At 40.5% G+C, this 21623-nt stretch overlaps 3 protein-coding genes across 4 annotated transcripts; all 3 read right to left on the bottom strand.

The window, feature by feature from the left end:
* Positions 1–393: 393 nt before the first annotated feature.
* On the bottom strand, positions 394–6645 carry cenpt (centromere protein T). Of its 2 annotated transcripts, none has more exons than XM_030401056.1 (13): positions 6266–6645; positions 5842–5962; positions 5615–5759; positions 5435–5528; positions 5148–5284; positions 4977–5034; positions 4657–4793; positions 3181–4332; positions 2663–2932; positions 2476–2572; positions 2079–2246; positions 1873–1977; positions 394–860 (listed from the first exon to the last, which is right to left on the bottom strand). In XM_030401056.1, the coding sequence occupies exons 1-13, from the start codon at positions 6349–6351 to the stop codon at positions 731–733; spliced, it is 2700 nt and encodes an 899-aa protein (XP_030256916.1). In that variant the 5' UTR covers positions 6352–6645; the 3' UTR covers positions 394–730. The 2 variants fall into 2 exon arrangements, with proteins under 2 accessions (XP_030256916.1, XP_030256917.1); XM_030401057.1 differs by having other exon boundaries at positions 2079–2243.
* A 1639-nt stretch (positions 6646–8284) lies between these two features.
* LOC115571589 (cytochrome c oxidase subunit NDUFA4-like) lies at positions 8285–10974 on the bottom strand. The gene is made up of 4 exons (XM_030401058.1): positions 10694–10974; positions 8979–9067; positions 8797–8857; positions 8285–8603 (listed from the first exon to the last, which is right to left on the bottom strand). Exons 1-4 carry the CDS (start codon positions 10742–10744, stop codon positions 8547–8549), a joined length of 258 nt encoding a protein of 85 aa, XP_030256918.1. The 5' UTR covers positions 10745–10974; the 3' UTR covers positions 8285–8546.
* A 606-nt stretch (positions 10975–11580) lies between these two features.
* On the bottom strand, positions 11581–20437 carry LOC115571659 (protein FAM117A-like). Its single transcript, XM_030401161.1, has 8 exons — positions 19702–20437; positions 18288–18433; positions 17433–17564; positions 16945–17067; positions 15715–15843; positions 15421–15598; positions 14733–14898; positions 11581–13352 (listed from the first exon to the last, which is right to left on the bottom strand). Exons 1-8 carry the CDS (start codon positions 19823–19825, stop codon positions 13070–13072), a joined length of 1281 nt encoding a protein of 426 aa, XP_030257021.1. The 5' UTR covers positions 19826–20437; the 3' UTR covers positions 11581–13069.
* Positions 20438–21623: the final 1186 nt, after the last annotated feature.

Here is a 21623-nt window from a genome sequence, read left to right as displayed (position 1 = left end):
ATTTCTCATCAACACACCTACAGTACTTTGCTTTTGTCAGCAAAATAATTTGTTTCCACCAGTTCCACTGATTGTGATGGGGTTAATGATAATGAATTCGAAGTAATGAACAGTGTGACCTTTATAGATGGATTTACAAGGAGAGTCCTGCAAAGTGTTACTTTCTTTCTTTTCTGACAGTCATAAAATATATGATTAGATCATCTTTCACCCAAACTCTGACCGCTCTTTAAATGCACAATTTAAATGCTTCCATAACACTTCAAGAACAGCTGTCAAGAACAGCATGATAAACTGCAAGACTAATCTGTCAAAGGACACCTACATTATCACCAGTGTTGTGCAATGACTACAGTTAAAGGCTGCTAATCCAGCACAGAAATAAGAAAGAGAAATAATTCCAAGGTTTATTAGTTTGAAGAGTCTGTACATCATTTTCTGTTTCATAAAAGAAAGTGTGTGCATAAAAGACAAGGGAAGTTGAGACTGATGTAATCTTACATGATAATGACAAAGCACTGTTAAACTGTCAAACAGCCAATGCTTTTATCACATGCAAATGTATACCGACACTCGACCCCACACAGTATATTAATACAGATGAGAAATACAAAGAAAAGGGCTACACAGACGTCACAAACAAATATTTACAGATTTACAGAAATCTTTATATTCTGGTACACGTTACATTGAGACATCAGTTGTTCAGAAAAGAAAGAAGAAAGAATAATCATCTCCGCTTTTTAGGAATAACAACATTTCCACTGGTTGCGATGGGGATCAGAAGCTTGCGCTGGTCCATACGAAGGTATTTTTCAATGAGCACTTCCACTGGCACCTTGTCATTGATGTAACCCTGCCTGCAGAGTGCAAAAACACACCGGGTCAGTTTAGTGTAAGTAATTAAGTGTCAGGCATTTTTATTTATAAAGCAGGCAAGATCTATGCTCCCATTGATCAACGCTGCATATTTCAATTACTCTCTTCTGAGCCTTTCTTCAGACTGAACTTGGAGCTCAAGGTTGCCATCTAGAGGACGACAATTCATGTGACATTTGCCTGTACTTTTCTTGTCTGTGTATTTGTCACTATTTTTTGTTAAAGCTGCTATAATAAAAGGGTTTGTTTTGCTTGAGGCAACATGGAGCTATGACTGTATCTGTAGATCCTTCAGCTTCACAGATCTTTAGAATGTCTTTCAGGTCAGTGTTTAGGTTTTAGGGCTCTGCAACTTTTCCGTTCTATTCACCGTCACCACTCTCTGTGCTTTGTCCTACCAAATAACTCTAAATTCCACTGTGCAATACTTGCCAACCACCAAGCAGCAGTCAGACACAGTTAGCAAGTAGCTAGTTAACATAGTGGAGAATTTAAAAGCTAAAGAATTAATGGAGACCGTAACAGAGCTTCACCAGAAACACAACTACATGTTAATGCTGATGTTGCTTCATGTCTGCTGGGTCTGTACACGTCAGCTGTAACAATTAGGTAATATGTCAACATAGTGTTTATAGCTTTCTGAACTGCCCTCAAGTGTCTAAAAACCCTTAATACAGGTCTGAGGATTGTGGAGGTGACTGGTGTTATAACTTCCAGAATGAAAAAAGTGTTTCATGCTGAAATAAACATGTTATAGCATTTTATTTTGTGCTGAATGCAGATGTCATACAGTTCTAATATTCATGCTCTTCATCGACGCAAAGCGTAGCAACCAATCAGTGTGGCCATAAAACAAATCTTTTATCCAACTTTTCTAAATAAAGTTTAACATTTTATGGGATGTGTTTGTTAAAAACTTTTGATTACAGAAAGTCATTATGGCTATCTGAGAACAGCATGCAAACTCATTCAAGAACACAACCCTCCTCCTACCTTTTCAACAGAAGTTCAGCATCTTCAACCTCAATGGTTTTTCTCTTGGCATGAAGAGCGTACGTCTCCAAGTCATCTGCCACCCGCTCGAAGAATTTATCCATCCTGTTACAGACAGTGAATATCAATGAGGTCAGTGTGTACAGTACGAGAGTTAGAAGCTATTACAGCGCAAAACAAAATTAGCGGCCACTTCAATAACTCACGTTTCCTGCAGAACAGGATACACGTCTGCAGAGACCTTGGTTTTGGCAAAGTGCTTGAACACGCTCATAAGGTAGCTCTTAGGGAGGCCTCCTTTCTTTTCAGAGCGTTCCCTCTTTCTCATCTGCTTTTTTGGTTTAGATGCAGGCAAACCATCACCTGTGCTACTGCTGGAAAAACATACAACGTACATAACATTGAAGACATCAATCAAATCTGCATAATCAATCAAGTGCTTTGTTGCCTTCCAGACAGTTAAAAGTTATAAAGTTACTTTTTAAAACTGTATTTAACGTTGGACATTCTGCACCAACTGGTCAACATTTTATCAGCCCTGGACCATTTTGATATCAACTTTTATAAAGTAAAAGATTAAGAAATGTTTGAGATGCAACTTGCCTTGCTTGAACATCCTTTAGAACAGGTGAGTCCAGAGGATCAGGGTGAAAAAAGCTCCTTTTCTGTTTGACAAATGCTGGAGTCTTGCTGGGGACCTCTGAAGGTTTTACAAAAGAAAACAGTGTTTTACTTTTATCTCACTTTTTTTCATAAAAAAAAAAAAACACAGACACAAAGAGAGGATGACCTTCATTCTCTTCAGCATCGTCTCCATCCTCCCATTCTTCCTCCTGTTCAGCAGAATCCTGAGCAGCTTCTTCTTCAGACAGACGTAAGGAGTTTTCTTTATCAGCGTCCTGCTCAGCCTCTGAACGAGAAGCATCCAACTGTCCTTGAGAAGAGGACTCAGCCACGTCAGGGATCTCAGTATGATGCGGACCGCTCTCGTGGGTTCCCATTTCCAGGCTGCTGTGCACATCAACAGCACTGTGTGCTTTTGACTTGCCATCAGACCATTCTACATGCAAATATCAACACATGGTTGTTAACAAATACTTTAAAAGACTTTGACATGAGTCAGTCCAATAGATTTAATATCAACTAGACGACTATTCACCAACTACAGGCCTATTTTGAAGTATTTCTTTTCTTATCAACTAAAAAAAAAATTTGTCTAAACAACAGTTTGCAGATTTATCAATGATAAATACAATTGTTGGTTACAGCCCTAATATTCACTGGGAAATGTTTTTTTGATGTCCTCACCTGCCTCTGTGGCGTCTGACAAACCCTCTGCTTCTCTAACCAGCATGACTCCGCCAGCAGAGTAATGAGATCTGCGACTGATGTGTTCAAAGTTAGGTGCCAGCTGTTCTGATGCCGGCTCATCATCTTCCTCCTCTGCCACCCCATCAAGCTCATCTTCGGCTTGAGAGTCAGCCAAACCCCCCTCTGAGGGATCCTCTTGACCACTCTGATATTCTACAACGTCCCCCTCTTCCTCAGCAGCACCTGATTCTTCCGTTTGAGACTCGACAGCACCCTCTTCTTTTTCTTCTTCTTCCGTTTGAGAGTCCGGTACAACCTCCTCTTCCTCAGACCGAGACCTGGTTGCAACATCCTCTTCAGGCTGGGATTCAACTTCACCTTCTTCTTCTTCATCATCTTCTGTTTGAGAGTCAGCCAAACCCCCCGCTGCAGGATCGTCTTGACCAATCTGATACTCTACAGCGTCCCCCTCTTCCTTAACAGCACCTAAAACTTCAGTTTGAGAGTCGACTGCACCCTCTTCTTCTTCAGTTTGAGAGTCTAATACAACTTCCTCTTCCTCAGACTGAGACTTGGTTGCAACTTCCTCTTTCGGCTGGGAATCAACTCCACCTTCTTCTTCTTCTTCTTCTTCTTCTTCCTCAGCTTGAGAGTCGGCTGAACCATCCTCTTTATTCTCCTCTTTGGTTTGAGCTTCCACTCTGTTCTTGTCTTCCTCAGACTCGGCTGTATCATCCCTTTCACTAGTTTGCAACATGGCTGCAGCATCTTCATGTTGACCATGAGTTGCATCATGAGAAGAACTTTCTTCAGTCTGACATTCTTCCACTACCCCTTCTTCAGTTGGAAACAAATACAATGAACCCACTTCCCCTGGCATGTTCTGTGCCGCTTCCATCAGCTCCTCCTCCTCCTCCTCCTCCTCCTCCATCATCTGTCTCTGAATCTGAGACGCCATAACCGTGGGTTTGTCCTGAGTTGCAACGATGGAAAAGTTGGCGGTCATGGCATCAGGCTGGGCGTAGAGAGCCGTGTTGCAGTGGAGGATATCAGTGGTGATGTCGGGTTCGCTGAGTTTGCTGAAACCCAAAGTTAAGCCCTCAGAGAAGGTGGTCTCATTGTGACCCCGCTCGACGAAGGTGCTCACTTCTGAGAGACAAGAAGGGAGAGACAAAACCACGAAGGACAAAAAAAAAGACTTAGCGTTGACAGCAGCTGCAAATGACTCACATCCTTACTACAGTGTTCTTCTCTTCACTTAAAAAAACAAGAGTTTCCTTCAACCTGCTGGGCTGGAACATAACATTTACATTCAAAAATACCCCAAAACAGGTCAGAATAAATGGGAGAGTTTTAAAAAACTATCTTCTGCTAAATGACATTTTACAGTTTAACTCATTTAAAAAAAAAACTTGTTACATATGTGATCACACACAGAACAATAAGGAAAAATTTGGTTATAATCATAATCACCTCCCATCTGCCTTTTATCTACAGCAGCACCAAATTCTTCCTCTGTGATTTTTCGTCGGTTAGAAACTCTTCTCTGTAGGTGCTTTCGCTCTGTCCGAACATCCACAAAGGGAGTTTTTAAACTCAGGGAAGTGGAACTGCAAAAAAAGAACAAACAGATTGGACAAGCCACATTGTTATCTATTCATTTATTAACATTGTAAAAGTTAAATTGCTTTTTTTTTTTTTACAAAAAACAAAAACATACTTAATAACGTCAGTCAGTACAAATCAGACAATTCCTGATGAGTCAACCATTTTTGCTTTTTTTTACAGATTACCTTGATAAAGAAAGTGATGACTGCTCATCTAAAGCCTCTTCGATCTCCTCTTCAACATCTGTAAGCACATGCAGTAATGTATATATACAAATTTACAATACTAAACATCCTTAGGATCTTACAAAATCCAGTTGTAGCAGTGAAACCAAACAGTGGTGGCTTTAACCCTACCTTCTCCACCTTTAAGACGCTTCTCAAAAGCTGTTACATTAAGGCTCCGACGGGGTCTCTTTCTGCTCAGTCCCATCACGATACTTGCAGCGTTGCCAATAGTTATATCGGGCAAGTCCAGCCCCGACAGCTCAATGCTGAAATTGAAGCAAATACAAACCTGTAATACATACAGAGCAACATCTAGCCAGTTACTCAATAGTCAGTCTAGCAGGAGAAGACTGCACATCAAGCCCAGCAATGATATAAAAAGAAATAACATCATTTCATTTACACACGGTGCTAACCTTGGACGTTTGCTGCTAGTGCCGGAGCTGGCTGAAGATTGCTGTGGCTCTTCTGTTTCAGCTCTCTCATGAACCACAGGGGACCTCACAGGCTCTGAATCACATGAAACATGACATGGTTAGAAGGACAACAAACAGCTGCAGCATGGTGTGTAAATGCAGGCAGGCCCATACACTCACCTGTGAGCAGGATGTTCTTGAGTATGTGCCTTGGTGTGTCCCCATCATCAAACAGCATCGAGGGTTGGCCAGGTGTGTTTATCTTTTTGATCACGACTGAGGCGGTCCTCCTTTTTGTAGCAGGCAGGGATTTCCTCGTTATACTCTAGAAAGGAGGTCGATGGGTGAGATTTAAGAGGCACAACAACATAACCATCATCAGCATTGACTCTGCTTGTCTTCCTCACCTCACGTATTTTGTGTCTCATGCTGCGCCTCAGCATGTCCTGTGGAGTTTGGGCAACAACATCTTTGTTACCTCCTCTGCTGCTGCGCCTGGTCCCGCTGGTACTCGGTGCTGCGGAGGCACTATAGAGAAGACAGCTCAGAATGAACTCAAAACTGGATTCAAAGCCATTGACACGAACTGAGGCAACTTGTCACCTCTTGTGTCAGGTGCGTGGGCTATTTATAGACTTTTTATAGTGTGAGATTTGTCTATTCAACAAAAGCAGCCAACTTTAAGTCAAAGCATAAACGAGGATGTCTAATGTTAGCATTACCTTAGCTAGCGTTAGTTACCTGACGCTTGAAACACAATTAATAAGATTTAGCTAACAGTTACTCTTGTCCCAGACAAAATTAGTAAATGTTATTGTGCTGTTGAAGTACCTGCGGGTGATGGGAGTCCTGGGTGTCTCGGTGCTGAGAATATTTTTCAGCAGGACCCGAGCAGACAAGTCCTCCGTAGGATCCATTTAGAAGGCGAGCAGACAGTCAGCTGGTGAGCTGATGTTAGCTAGCTAACAAACGTTTGCAAAGAGCAAACACAGTAGCGTTAACCTTGAAAATTCGCGGATTTGTATAAATAAACGATTTTTCCAGCGAACGCTTACTCCATCAACTGCAGCTTAACTGAGGGTGGTGTCATATATTACAGGTTGTATCAAGGTAATCATTATTTTACACCTATTTAACCGTAGACGTAGTTAAATTCAACGGATTCATACCTCACACTGTCCCGCGTTATTTTTGAGTGAAACCTCGCGAGAAGGCGGTTTCTTCTTCTACTGTTTCAATGAATTGGCGGATTGCCACAAATTAGAGCGCTACCGCTACCAACCGACGTCTCTGGGCAGAACACAGAGAAGATTATTTGGAAGATTATTTTTGATTCGTCGTTTTTTCGTGATCAACATTGTTTTCTTGGACACACGGAAAAAAACAGACACACAGGCTACCAGTAACATTTAACATGAGGTGAAAACAAGAGCAAAATGTGTCCAACAGACGTGTTAAATACAGACAAGGGCTCTAGTTCTAGACTAACAAATGATAATTCTCACTTTTAAATCAACACATTTCTTTTTATCTTCTATCTTATTTTTCTGCATAATGTTTATAAAACTTACAGAACAAAATGATAACATTCTTTCGTAATCTCTTCTCCAAGTAATATCATTTCTCTGCAGGGTTATTGTATTTCTCATGTAACAGCAAAAAAAAAAAAAAAAAAGGAATAACAGCCAGAACTTCAGATCATTTGTCATGGGTGAACTAGATAAATGTACCCAAGGTAAATTAAATAAATAGATAAATGAGTATAAATGAGCAAATAAATAAACATGGAAACATACAAACATAATTTGTAGGTCCTCTGAGAATGATGACACCACGTTTGTTGAAGCATTTTTCAAAGAATTTAAACAAATTCATTCAAAAAATGAATGTGAAATTCACACTTAGTCTGTTAACAAACCAATGATACAACCATTTTAATAAAGCCTAAATAATTTTAAAACCAGGGTTATTTTAACATGCCAATATAACTTTGTAGTAATTTCCCCTAAACACCTGAGATCCTTGCCTGTACATCGAATGTGTCCATGTTAAGGTTTTATTCTGGGTGAGACAATTTGGTGCACAAAATGTTTTTTAACGCCATTAAAGAAAGGGACATGTGGTCAGATCTTCCCTGCGTGTGGCCAACATTTAATTATATAAAAAGGGGTTTATCAAAAATAGAACCAGTCAGTGGTGGGAACCTCTCCTGACCTGCTGTAATGTCTCCAACATGGACAATAATAAATCAAAGCAGCTGCAGTTTTCATTCACTGCTCTCCCCCATTGACGTATTATCCACAGACTGTACAACCTCAATACGTGACAGGAAATGACTGGATTTCCCCTACATTAAGAACTCATTGCTCACAGTAATTTCTTAAAGGAGCTGAAACATGTTCCATACAACTACAGCTCAAGTGAGGCCTTGACGTCTGTGAAATATATGTAATGTTTTTTCAGGAGAAGATTCATTTGGAACTTTCTGTTGACAACAAGCAGGTCCATATTCAAATCCCTTCAGTAACAGTTTTATTACAATGAGTTCCTTTTGTAGTCAAACCAAATGTCAGCTGTCGATGGTAAGATAAAAATTTAGATAAATCCAGGAATTAGTTGACAGTGGTGGACAATGAGACATCCAACCTGGGTGTTTCTGGTTACCTTTCATGCCACTAAATATCCTGATAATGGCCTCAAAGCACCCATATTTTAATGTTTTTCTTAGCAACTCAACCAGCATGCCAACAAGAAAGTACCATTGTTATCTTTTTCTTATGAATCCCTAAACTTGACTTTTGACAAAACTACTGTAGCCCGTGCAAAAAAAGAACACATTCAAGTGAAAAGTGTGTGATTAAAATGGTTTTTAATAATTTACAACAGAGACAAAAATAAATTCATGGATTGGTAAAACAGGTGGTTGCCTGTTTTATTCATACAGTCATTGATAAGTGAATGATCCCTCCCCACTTCACACTGGAAATGAACTGACCGACTGAGCGCAGTACACAGCATGTGATTTAAAATGTGTCCGGCGTCAAGGGTTTTGTCTTGTGTTTGGCAAAAAGTGCAAAGGCTCATCACAGGTGACGACAGGGTCAGCGGCGGCTTAGAAATCGGGCCCGTTCTTCTTCAGCTTGCTGTAGTCCATGTTCACTTTGAAAAGCTGGAAACACACACACACACAAACACACGTATAAATTCAGTGTGAGAGTACAAGGTGGACTTTGAGGCATGATAAGAGAAGAGATATGGCTTGTCCTTCACAGAAATACTCTTTCATTTTAAATGCGACCGACGAGCTGCAAAGAGAAATATGAAAAAGGTTATTTGTGCATGAAGTGCTTAAAAGCTCGTACCTTGTACTGCTGGGTGGGCTCCAAGTTGTTCCAGGGCTCGGGGTTGTTCTTGCGATCCCATCTGCGGGAAAGAAAATGTGAAGAAATTGATCATAAGCGGTGATTCTTAAACACGCACGGACGCTGAGGAGAACAAGATTAAACCCGAAGTTTATAGTTCCCCGCGTGTGACGGAGACTTACGAGACATCAGGGTTCCTCAGAGCCAGCCGACCCAAGTACAGGGCGCTCATGGTGGCCCCTCCACCGATGAAGATGAAGAGGGGGATAAGCTGGTGGAGAATCACAATGAGACATTCTTCAGATGACATTTCTTTATTCTATTGGTTATACACCTTTTTTGGCTTGAGGCACCTTAAAGGATAAGTTCACCCAAAAATACAAATCCAGTCGTTATCTTCTCATCCTCATGCTGATGAAAGATCGGGTGAAGTTTTGTAGTCCACAAAACATTTCTGGAGCTTCGCAACAAAACAGAGTTGCAGCATTCTCCTAAACAGCTGAAGTAGCTGGGGACTTGTTTTTAAAACATAAAATGGCTCCATACAGCTTGTCCGGCGTAATCAAAGCCTCCAGAAGGCCAGAGATCCAAAATTGTTTAGTTACATACTACATCTACATCTCCTGTAGATGTGTTCTGCACTCACATCAAACGCTGTGTGTACCAACACTTATCGCTGAGCGGCATCAGTGAAGATCTGGGCTTAAAACATTGTGTTGAAAAAATATTTTATTATATCCCCATCCACTCCAGTTATTTGGGAGAATGATGCCACGCTGTTTTGCTGTGAAGCTCCAGAAATGTACTACCTCTAACTGCCTCTTTGTTTCCATCTGCACTGGGATCAATAGGTAACGACTGTCGTTTCATTTTTGGGTGAACTTTTCCTTTAAAACGCCCCTGTGTCTTCCTACCATGTCCAGCCAGAGACTGTTTGTTCGACTTGACTCAGTTCCGAGGTAAAAACTATCCGGTGCTTCCCAAGATAAAAGCAAAAGAGGAAAAGAATAATTACGTGTGTCATAGTTCTATCATGTCTCCCTCTTGACCCCTAAGATTAGTCTCATGACTCTCCCTGAGGGGAGGGAGCCGGTGTTTTATCAAATTCCAGCTGCTCAGCTACAGTGCGAAGCGTCAGTCTAACGCTTATATATACCTAGAATAGTCACATAGTGTCCTCTACCATTACTGGGACAATAAAGTGCCATTTCACTTAAAGGGCAGGTACACAGTTTAGTACCCAGTGATCTATTAATATGGAGGCTGCCGTAAAGCAGACCGTCTCACCCCCTCGCCCTTGGATAAACGCTCTCTCTCTATGCATTGCTCGAGCCTGAGTCATGCCAGTATAGAGACCATACAGCTGATACTGTACGTGCAGCGGAGACCAGCAGGCATGGCTGTGTGGACCTGAATGTACCTCCTATAGAGGGACTATGTTTCTATCTTTCCCATAACAGCCCAGATTCCAGCCTTTAAAACATGCCAATTAGATCTATTATTTGATGTATCCATCCGCATCGGAGCAGGTGGTGTCTTTTTCTTTTTTTTCTTTTTTAGAGATGCCGAGAAAGAAAAGAGACAAAAATAATCCCGTGTTGAAGACTGGAGGCTGACAGAGCTGAAAATGAAAGCCTCTACATGAACATGAATAACAAAGAGGGAGGTGTGACATTCCTGTCACACGCATATCATAAAATAACCATCCACACACACTGTAACATTTCCCAAACATAACATTCATTATAATTACAATAAGCTCTATAATAATTGATCTGATAATTAAGGTGAGATTTTCGGGAGCGGGCGCGCGTCCTCCGCACGCTGCGCTTTCAATGTCACCGGGTCGTTCTCACGTTAGAGACAACATGACAGGTTTTTAGCATTCTTGACTTACAGCTGGGTGGCTCTTGAGCTGTTTGGCGACCATCCCCAACATAGACGACATGGTGGACAATCCTCCCGCTGACGGAGTCCGTTAACTGTGTGGAAATGTGCCGGTTAAAATATATACGCGCGCTTCTGCGGAATCTTCTCGTGCGGTTTCCTCCAGGCCTGGACGTGCAGTGAAGTACTCACCACCACCTCCTCTGCTGCCAGCCAATCACACAGCGCGACGACAACAGCTGTATATCCGCTGCATGGCCTGTATGTTACATACTGTACAGCAGCTGTCACTGAAGACTCCTCACTGAGGCCGGAGCACAAACATCCTCATGAGCCAGGACAGAAACAATTTCTGTATTTTAACTTGGTAAAGAACTATGTATTTGTTATTTGTCATTTGTTTATGATTTAAAGGGGCCCAATGTAGTTTTGGAGAAGAAATTAAAACTCAGAATGTTAATATAATATAATAATACAAAGTCAGAAATATTCATTTTCTCCATAAAATAAAACAAATGTGCCTATGATCAATATCCAAAGACACACTGATTGGAACTTCAACAAGTGAGAATTACTATTCTTTTAATATCTATAAACTGTTAAAAGCTAAAAATAAACAGATTAGAGTTGCAGTAAATAGTTAACTCTGTACATGTAACAATGCTGGGACAAAATTATTTTTGTTTATCAAACATTCTGTCTATAAAATACCATGAAATACCAGCTCCAGTTTCCTAGAGATCAAGTTAGCATGTTAAAATTGCTTTTATTGTCCGGACGAAAGTCTAATTTAACATGAAACAGGTACATTAAGCTTTTCATTTCAGGGTTTATCAATGCAAACATCAGACCAGTTTCTGTTACAACCCGCTGCAGACGTTAAAATTAAGCCCAGAGCAGAACGACATAAGACCAGTTTAATAAATCACAAAGACAACAATGTAATCAATCATATATTTATGTGGACAGAACACAGAACCTGAGAAAACAGCACGTCCACAGCATCCACACTGATTCAGAAAACATTGAAATTGAGGCTTATTTGGAAAAAGACAATGTTTCAATACATCAGTATTTCAGGATACTAAAACTAGGAGAAGTAGACTAGTTAAACGATGCACTAGTCAACTTTCCATCCACGTGCACACACATTAACAAAACTCCTGTCAGAGACAATAAACCCAGGACTAACGTCTAAAACCCTCTCCTGGAAGTGCATAAAAATCCACCCGATACAGTATCTTATGTAACACCTGCCTCAATCACACCGACAGAAGAAAACTAAAAGGAACAGGGTTTTCTTTTTTTTTTTTCTTTAGCTTATGTTGCAGGTAATTGATGTAGAAAAAAGATGTAGAAAATACAAATTACTACTCTTAAAGTACAAAAGTGAATATAAAAATAAGAATCGCGACTCAAAAAGTTGCAGTTCAATTTGTGCAAACATGTCTACCAGAAATAAAACTCTAAATCTGAACATCAACTTGTCAGCTTGGCAGAGGAAAAAACAATGATGACGAATCTACACCACTAAAACTGGTTAGGTAGTCAACTAGGCTGCGAGACCTCAAAACTAGAAACTAGACCATCAAGCACACATCTAAAGACTCAAGGAATAACAGGTTTTTCTTCCATTAACAAGTAACATTTTTTTGCAAGACAAAAATAACATATGTACATATTTAAAGCAGGAATGCATGAGCTGAAGCCTTTAGGTATTGATGCTACCCAAGTCCAACAAGTTCCCTTCAATCAAAATGTGATTTCATGAGTTTTTTTCCTTTAATCAGGTAAATAAAAAAAGTACCCAACTGATTTGTCATGCTTCGTACACCAGTGACAGGTGCAGGGTCAGGTTAGGTAAAAGGTGAATGTAGATAAATATCTTTGAATATTTAAAAACAAACTTTTATGAGAAGGATTTTTCTTCTATTTTTCTTACACGACCCAGACTTTGAACTGGACAGAGTTTAAAAACCAGTATCAATAAGTGTATGTCATGGCTTCTTTGGGGAAAAAATGTGCAGCAATTGAGGCGGACAGTCATCCGACGCACCCCGTCTCAGATAGAGTTAAAGAGTAGAATGAGTGAGAAGTCTCTCACACTCGTGTTTGGCCAAAAATAAATCTTTGGATAATAAAATGACAAAAAACAAAACATAATGGCCATAATTTAGGAATGTCACAATGCCTGGAAACCCCAAAATCATGAAGCAGATCCACTGGATTGCGTACAAGTACGAAACTCATTTTTTTTTTAAAATCAATATTATTATTATTTTTTTTAAACAAAGATTATTTTAATGGAACGGTCCTTCCGTAAAATAAAGCAACATCAACACATCTGTCCCAGACAATTGAAATATTTGCGTTACGCTCTCTGCGATCAAAAGGCGAGGCCCTCCCCTGAGCTCTCTCCCATCACAGCTGCGGTGGCAGGAGGGTCTACAGGAGCGGAGGAGGATGTCACCTGGCAGGAGCTCGTCCCCTGGCTCGAGCAACTTCCTGTTGGAGAGATGGTGAGACTGCGGAACAACATGTCCATGGAGGGGAGCAAGGGCTTGAGGAGGCTGACGGGGCAGAAGGCGGAGCCCCCGTGGGGGGTGAAGTTAACCTTGTTGGGGTCTGGGCATGAGGAGATGAGGGCTGTCTTCAGATGGTGTTGAGTGCTGCAACAAGATAGGGAAAGGGTTTGGTCATGCATGTCTGCCATTTTATAGCAACTGTCAGTGTATATATAAGAAATACAAGAACACTTCTCCCTTGCAAATAAATTTGAAATGGTCACTCATTATTACCCATCATCACTGGTGTGCCTGGCTTTACTCCACTTAAGACTCCAAGATATCAGCAATTAAAAATACAAGCAGGGGAAAAGGCAAAATTATGACGGTTATTGCAGTTAGTTGCAGCTTTAGCAGAAGTATTGCACCCTGATTTCACATGACAATATACAGGTTGAGTAAAAAAGAAGGAAGGACTCAAGGACAGACAGTACTCTCTCACACAGTAGTGTGGTGACAGTCAGGGTGGGGGCAAGAATTAAGGAAGGGTGACCAAACCCTTCTCTGACTCTCCAAAGGTTGTTTTAGATGTGAAACTTATTAAATGTTTGTTGAGTAATGTAAAAGAAAGAGGATGTTCTAAATGCCTGACCTTGACCAGACTACTTCTAGCACATTAGTTAAACGTCTGGTTGTCTTCAGGGCTGCAACTAATGATTATTTTAACTGTCCATTAATCTGTAAATTATTTATTCTTGATTAAATATTTGATTGGGTTGTTTAATCCAAAAGATGTCACAAAATGGTGAAAAATGTGTCAGTGTTTCCCAAAACTCTAGAGGACACCTTTAGTGTATTTGTTTTGCCAACTATCCAACGATATTCAGTTTACTGTCATAAGCCATGTTTACATGAACAATATTTCCTCATTTCGACTGAAGCGTTGGAGTCAACCGTTTACATGGGATGGGGCTGTTAGGGTCTGGTGTTAACATGCAACAGTGAACTTAATCAGAACAGCTGTGTGATATGCACAAAAGTTATGTTACATCATGCATTCCTCTTCCTTGCCGCATATTTTGATCTTTCTCAGCGCATTTTTATACTGTCTGGGCTTTTAAATTGATTATAGTGGGAATATCAGACTCCAGAAATAATCAAGTCAAGAAACCAAATAAATACTCACATTTAGGAAACTGAAATCAGAATTTTCGCTTTTTATTAAAATTATTAATCAATTGACTGATTATCAAAGTAGTTGGATATTAATATAATAGTTGACAACTGATCAATTTGTTGTCATATCGCTGCAGCTCTACATAAAGCATAAATGGAAAGGTAAATACTTCATCACTGCACGAGGACAGGGTGAAATCACCACCAGAGGGCATTTAGGCACTGACTTTGATTGGAAAAATATAGTGTATAAAATAAAACAGTCCACTGAGTCAGACAATGTTATCGGAGTGCCGTGCTAAATGCTACTAGTACTCTTAATATCTCCTAAAAGCTGGTCACTACTGTAAGTGTTCAGAGCAAACATACCCAGCTTCCTCCCAGACTCGGACCTTCTCGCAGCCCTCTGGAGGCTCCCTCTGGAAGCAGCAACTTTTGTTTGGTCCTGGGGAGGATGACATCGGCAGGGAAAGGTCAGCCTCATTCTGCGAGGAGAACGGAGACAGGAGAGACATCTCTGCACTGTCTGTCAAACCTGAAAACGGGAGGGGAAAGACAAGTCAACATAATGTGTCAGATTAGTGTAAAACATGGATGAGGTGGTATAATTCTTTGCAACTCTGTGTTTAAACATAACAGAAATGAAGACAAGACACCTGAAAACGAATGCATCCATGTCTGCTCATATGCTACCACATGGCTTTAAAATATAATCTCGTCTTTAGCTGTGAAAGCATCATGTTGTTGAGCTTGTCCTCAATCCCCCGTGAGAAATCTTAGTGTGAGTTTATGCTTTTAGATTGTGGCTGAGGGGTTTTATAATTTAAGGCCATGCATCAAGTGGCTGCAACAGGTGTGAACATCACACAGCAGTTCACTTTCCCTTTCGTTTTTCTGGTCATCACTAATGATAATAATAATAATAATAATAATAATAATAATAATAATCTTTAGCTTTAAGGTTTATGAATTGACATTTGACTTAAAACAGGAACTTCCAGGTGGATGATTTACAGTGGACAGTACAAACACACTGAAGGGATACCCAGAAACTCACCTTGGTGCAGATCCAGAGGTGCATCTTCAGAGCTGGGTGGGGAAGTGGAGATGTAGGTGGGAGGGGAGCTGGGTGAGGAAGAGAAGGACAAAGGTGTGGTGATGGGGTCACTCTGAGATCCGCTGCTGCAGCTCTGTGGAGGGACGGGAGCCCGGTGTCCGTCTGGAACCTCGAGAAGCTGACAAGACAGGAAACAAACGTGTTTAACATGATTAACGTCAGCCACCCTCTTTATGACGAAGACAACCCCCGAATCTCTTCACATGTGTATTGCTGTGTGGAGTTGACGTTTACCCTGTGCTGAGGATGAGGTGGCTGGCAGATGAACACTCCTTCCAGCTCCTGGTTGAGGCCCTCAACGCTGCAGCGCAGTCGAGGGACTAGCGTAGACAGGGGAGCGAGGGGGATGGGAATTGGCTGCGTCTGAAGACACGAAAACAAGTTAAATGGAATTTAAGCTTCATTCCTCCTGAGAAGCAACTTCAAACAGATCCGATGGTTCTTGTATTTACAGTTCTCTTGTCTGTTTTTCTTGTTTCCTCTTATTGTGAAGCAATATGAGGCACATTCTTTGTATGAGGAATGCATCTTAAGTTACGACTGTTTTTAGTGCTAAAACAAGACATGAAGCCCACCTATGAGGTTCTAAGTGAGTCAAGTATTAAATATCAGTTATTAACCTTCATTGAAACCTAATTTACAATTAAACAAAAACAATGTATTATGGCTAAAAAAAACACAATCAAAAATAAACATGAAAGGGAATAAATAAAAACTGAGAATATAATAGATTATAAAATGGCAAAAAATTAATCCAAAAGTAATAAATACATCAAATTACAGTTTAGTTAAAAGCATTTATACTCAATTAAATCAATGTCTGAAATGAGGCCCTATTGGCAGCAGAGAGTCCAGGTTTAAAGTAGATTATTTCTTGTCTAAAGTGCAATGGAAGAAAATAAAATTTTTCCCAATTCATATCTGTTAATAGTGAGTGGAGCAACAAACTATTCAGTCAGCAAGATTCAAGATTATGTGAGTTCAGAGTTAAAATATTAAAAACAGCACATGACTGAGAAGTCACTCAAATTCACCAGATTCCACTTTGATTATCTACACTTGAATTGTATGTCTGCCTAAAACATTTTCAGGTACAAATCAGGTCACGCTTGCTCGACATTTCACCACCCTTGAGTCTGAAACCATCTCAGCCCAGTGGAGTGTGGTACCACGCAACAAGACGGTGCAGACCAGCTGTAGTGGAAAGCAGAACTACGTATTTTGCTCTGAAAAGCAGAAGCAATGTGATGTAGTGGTCTTCCTGTTGCTTCTGCGTTTTATTTAATTCGCTTCCTGCAAGGAGCTGAACCATTCAGCTCACTTGAATGAATATAATCACTGATATCTGTACCTATGAAAGATATATCTGACATCTGTTGTCTTTGTTGACTTCGCTGTGTGAGTGTGCACACACATGCATATATGAAGTCAGTGTTGTGTTTATGTTTGTTGATGCTAAGGTACCTGAGTAGTTCCTAGGCTGCAGCTCCCCTGAGGATAGCCACGCTGGCGCTCTTTCTCATGTCCCCCTGAGAGTGCAGGTTTGCTGCGCTGCTGCTGCTGCAGCTGTTGTTTTAGTTTAGCGATCTAAAATGAACATAGGTTACTGTCAGTCAATCAGCCTGCACACACAAACAAAGGAAGTCCTTAAAACTTAGACATGTCACACACTTTACAACAAGATCATTATGGAGACATTTTTAGTGGTGATAATTTGATTGTTCTGATGGATCAGATCAAAGATGTGATGAGGAGTGAAGCTCTGGTGAGAAAGGGGAAGTTTCTGTACAGATGAGATCATTTGGTCTCCTGTTGCTCAATGCTGTCGAAATAATTGAGTCAGGCCTTTTTTCAAGAGCTTACCCTCTTTGACACAAACATACAAAAAAGAAAGTTTGGCAAGCCTGGTTTTTCACAAATACACATGTTGAGCAAAACGTGCAGAGATTCACCTCTCGCAGATTCTCATCGCTGCCCCATGAGGCCGATCGTTTGTGGTGGCTGCTGCTGCTGCTGCTGCTGCTGCTGCTGCTGCTGCTGCCGCCTCTCCTGCTCTGGGATTTGTCTGACCATGAGTCTGGTGTCTGGGGAGGAAGAAAGCAACCGTGAGAACTAATACTCTTCAAATCAGAACACGTATGCCTACTAAATAAACATATATTCAAGTTTGAGCTAGAAGCCGCCTTGTGATGGTGTTAAAATCTATAAGTGGAAACTCGTGTTCAAGTCGCACATTACATCAGGACTTCACACATATTTTGGCAAAAGTTGCACACTTAGCACAGCTTGTCATGCTCAAAGGTTGATCTGCAACCACATCACACCATCCACACCCACTATGTCTCACTTAGAAGAGCGAAAGAGCAGGAGAAACTGAAAAACAAAAAGAAGGGGGGAGGATGTGGGCAACCAGAGAGCAGTAGTGAGGGCCTGCACACACAGAGCAGAGAGGATGGGTGCAGCTGAAACGGCCTCATCAGCTGACTTCAGGGACTGTTCTCATGGCTGCGGTTCTCACTCTGTAATAGCTATGCAAGCACCGGACAGTCCCTCCCTCCGTCTCCAAGCAACCTCTTTATCTTCAAAAACTGTATACTAATCTTCAAACATGAGGCGACCCCATCTGCCCTAAAAACACACCACTACATTGGCACATTAATGATTTCAAAACATTAAAACTCTTAATGTGGAACATGTGTGGTAAAGTAGAGCATTCCATTCATTTCTTTCTGACAAAACAGCTCTGATTCAAAATGGCCAGCATTATTATTTTCAGACTGAGGGAACGTTCTTCATCCGGAGCTGACCTGGGTGGATTTGTCCTTGCGACACAGGCTGCTCTGGCCCTCCGGTTCTTTGGGCCAATGTCCCTGCAGGTACGGCCCGACGATGGCATCTAGAGACACTGTCCGCCTCATGCCAGAGCTCAGCTGGTGCGGTTTGGCCTTTCCGGCTGTCGGACGCAGACAACTTTTTTATTGAACATGCAGCAACAGATTCAATTATACTGGTATCTATTACGTAAGCATCAGCTGGTGGAAGAATTCTGAGTGGGTTATAGCTTTGACTTCTTATATTAGACTTAGTCACCATTTTAACCTAGATATCATACCAAATACCATAACATAGTAACAACAAAAATAGTGCTGTTATAAAGGGCTTAAGTTAGTAACTCAGTTGTTTTGCTCTCCATTAAAAACATCTAGAACTAAAATGACTAACAGAATTCACATCCGACACCTTGTTCATTTAAGTCCTTTTCTTTGAGGAAAATGCCAAAATAAACTGCTTGTTCTAGCCACTCAAATGTGAAGACTTCCCGTTTCATTTGTTAGATTCGATGTAAACTGAATATCTCGGCTGAAAGCTTTCTATGGGACATTTTTCAAAACTTTATGGTACAAGATTAATGAACAAAGTACTTGCCAGATTAACAAAAAAATAAGCATTTGTACTAGCTATGAACACATTTGTGTAGCAGTTTCTGCTGTGTAATATATGTTTTGAGCTGCACGATTATTCAAAATATCATTGAAATCGAGGCTGTAATTTTTTGATAAAAAGGATTAATGTTTGACAAAACAGCATTATAAAAGAAGTTGTGTAATGTTTCAGAGATGCCCTGAACAACCAATATGGATCTCCAGATGTAAAAAAATTAAAAATAAAAAAAAATGTTTGTTTGGTTTTCTGATGCAAAAAAGATAATTTCCACTTATGAATCATATCATAATCATAATCTCTCAGATATGATCAAAATATGATTATTTTTAACTATATTGTCCAGCCTTACTATAGTCAAATATAATATTGTTATATTATGTATATTAACTGTCATTTTTATTATTTATCTTATTTATCATTAAATTCCTATGATAGTATGGCAACCATGAAAAACTATTTAACACATCCCTTTTACGACGATGTAAATGAATTACAGATAGAGAAGCAGCAGTGACTTCCTTTAAATGCCTGATTGGTTCTACGGATGTTTCCTTATCACTGGGTAATCTTTAATCGATAACAAATACATTTGAAACTTATTAGGTGCTAAAAAAAAAAAGTTTCAAGGGGAAATTTAAAGTTGAATATGACTGGTTTGAAGCCATGGAAGGCTGTATTTTAAATTCAGTTACCCATTAATTGTATATTCTAACGTCTCAATCCTATACACATGTATTCATATATGATCCATGTATCTGACAGGTGTTGGGCTCGTACCTGACTTTCCATCCCTCCGCAGAGGTCGAGGCTTGCTGGCCAGTTGATAGGGAATAGTAGCCTTGAGGGGCTGTGGACCCAAAGTGGCTCCCCGGATCTGTCCCACTCCACCTCGGCCGGACATCTTTCCAGCAACAAGCCTATGTCCAGTCACCTCCTCACCAGCTGAAGGCAGTGCTGGATGTGGTGCCTGCTGGAGATCTGGGGGCGCTGTGTGAAGAACACTGGTGGTGGCTGGGCTGAGTTACTACCAGCTGCAACCCTTCCTCCACCACTGCTGCTGATGATGACTACTCAAAAACCGTTACAAGATTCAGTCTTGAGTCACTCAGAAAACCATTTCCAAGAAAATACAACTACCAGAGACACTTAGCTCGACGGATGAGTCGTTATTAGCAGCTTGGGGTGAAGTTTTCGCCGATGATCATACTTTTTTTTCTCTCTCTCTCTCTCTCTGGCTTGTGTGTGCGAGTTAGCAGCCTAGCAAGCAAAAGTTTCTTTGTGAGGATGTTGAGATATTTCACCAGGTTGTCGAACAAGGAAGCGGCTCCAGTTTCAAAAAGTCACTTTAACGTCAACTCCTACGTCGTCTGAGAAAACATTAAGGTGTATATCATTGTAGTAGTTCGGGCCGGAGCTTGTTTTGTTGGCCCCGGAGAGTTGCGAGGTGGTCACAGTAGTTTTCCCCTCGGTCTTCTCGTTACAACGCAAACTCCAAACAGTTGGACCACCACGCTGGTGTGGGTTTAATTATATGGGAGGCAGGCCCGGCTCGCGAGCTCACTTTTGATTGGTTGGTGGAGCCACTGACTTTAATCCTATTGGACAATCCGCTATCAATCCGTCAAACCCCGGACAATGAGTTTTGCTGTCACCGCCCACAATTCATATCTCGCCGTTTAAATTGGTGCTTTAAATACAACACTTATGCATTTAAAGTCTAAAATTGACAGTTATAGCGATGTTTTAAAACCTGATTAAAGATCGAAGATGTTGTAACTCACCGTTTCATGTTTAGACTTGTTGCACATATATTTAAAGGGACATACCTGCTAATGTTGCAGCCTTTACATTTTTGCTGACCATTTTGAAATGTATTCTGTACAATTTAACATCTTTAGATGTATTCTCCTATACCTTCACTGGTTTATATTAACTTAAGTACAGCAAGGAAATAAGCCTAACTATGCAGGCTTCTGAAACTTGATTAATTGGTGTAATCCATCCAAGTAAGCATAAAGTCCACATTCAATTTGTCTTAGTGTAACATCGTTGTTGTGCAGTGATGCAATGTATAAGAACAGATTGATTTGAAAAGTCAACACTGCATTACCTCATACCATAATGTGATTTGACAAATATTAATGAGGACTTGATGTTCGCTGTGATGGATCACACAAAGCACAAAGCCATTTTCAGGAGTCTGCTAAATATGAGATTTGATATATTTATTTATTTAATGTTTATTTGTATAGGGATAAGTATGTAGTATAGACTGATGTCACAAACCACAGCATGTATAGCCAACGCTAATTTGCATTGCCTGAACATATATGGGCCTATAAATAAATAAAAAACTACAACTCATTAATAAATATAAAACAGTACAAATACAAACAAATGTTTTCACACAGTGCAAAATGAATGGAAATCATTGGATACCTTATAGTAGTGAAAATATGATCTAATTTCTGCAACGCTGTGGCAAATACTAATAAACATTAATTCATTCATTCATTCATTTGTATGCTACTTATTTCATCATACTATCAGCCCAGCTGGGTGTGTGCACACCATCTGGGTGGACTGTGAAGTGGTTTTGGGTGGTTGTGTGTGCATGTGTGAGACAGTGTGCATTGTGGGAGATAAATGTCTTGACTATGTGTAGAAGGGAGTGCCAGCGGTCGTTCAAGAGGACGGGG

This window comes from Sparus aurata, chromosome 20 (assembly GCF_900880675.1).
Source record: "Sparus aurata chromosome 20, fSpaAur1.1, whole genome shotgun sequence".
Taxonomy (NCBI): domain Eukaryota; kingdom Metazoa; phylum Chordata; class Actinopteri; order Spariformes; family Sparidae; genus Sparus; species Sparus aurata.
Note: the sequence above shows the minus strand (reverse complement) of the source record. Positions and strands in the feature narration are given on the sequence as shown.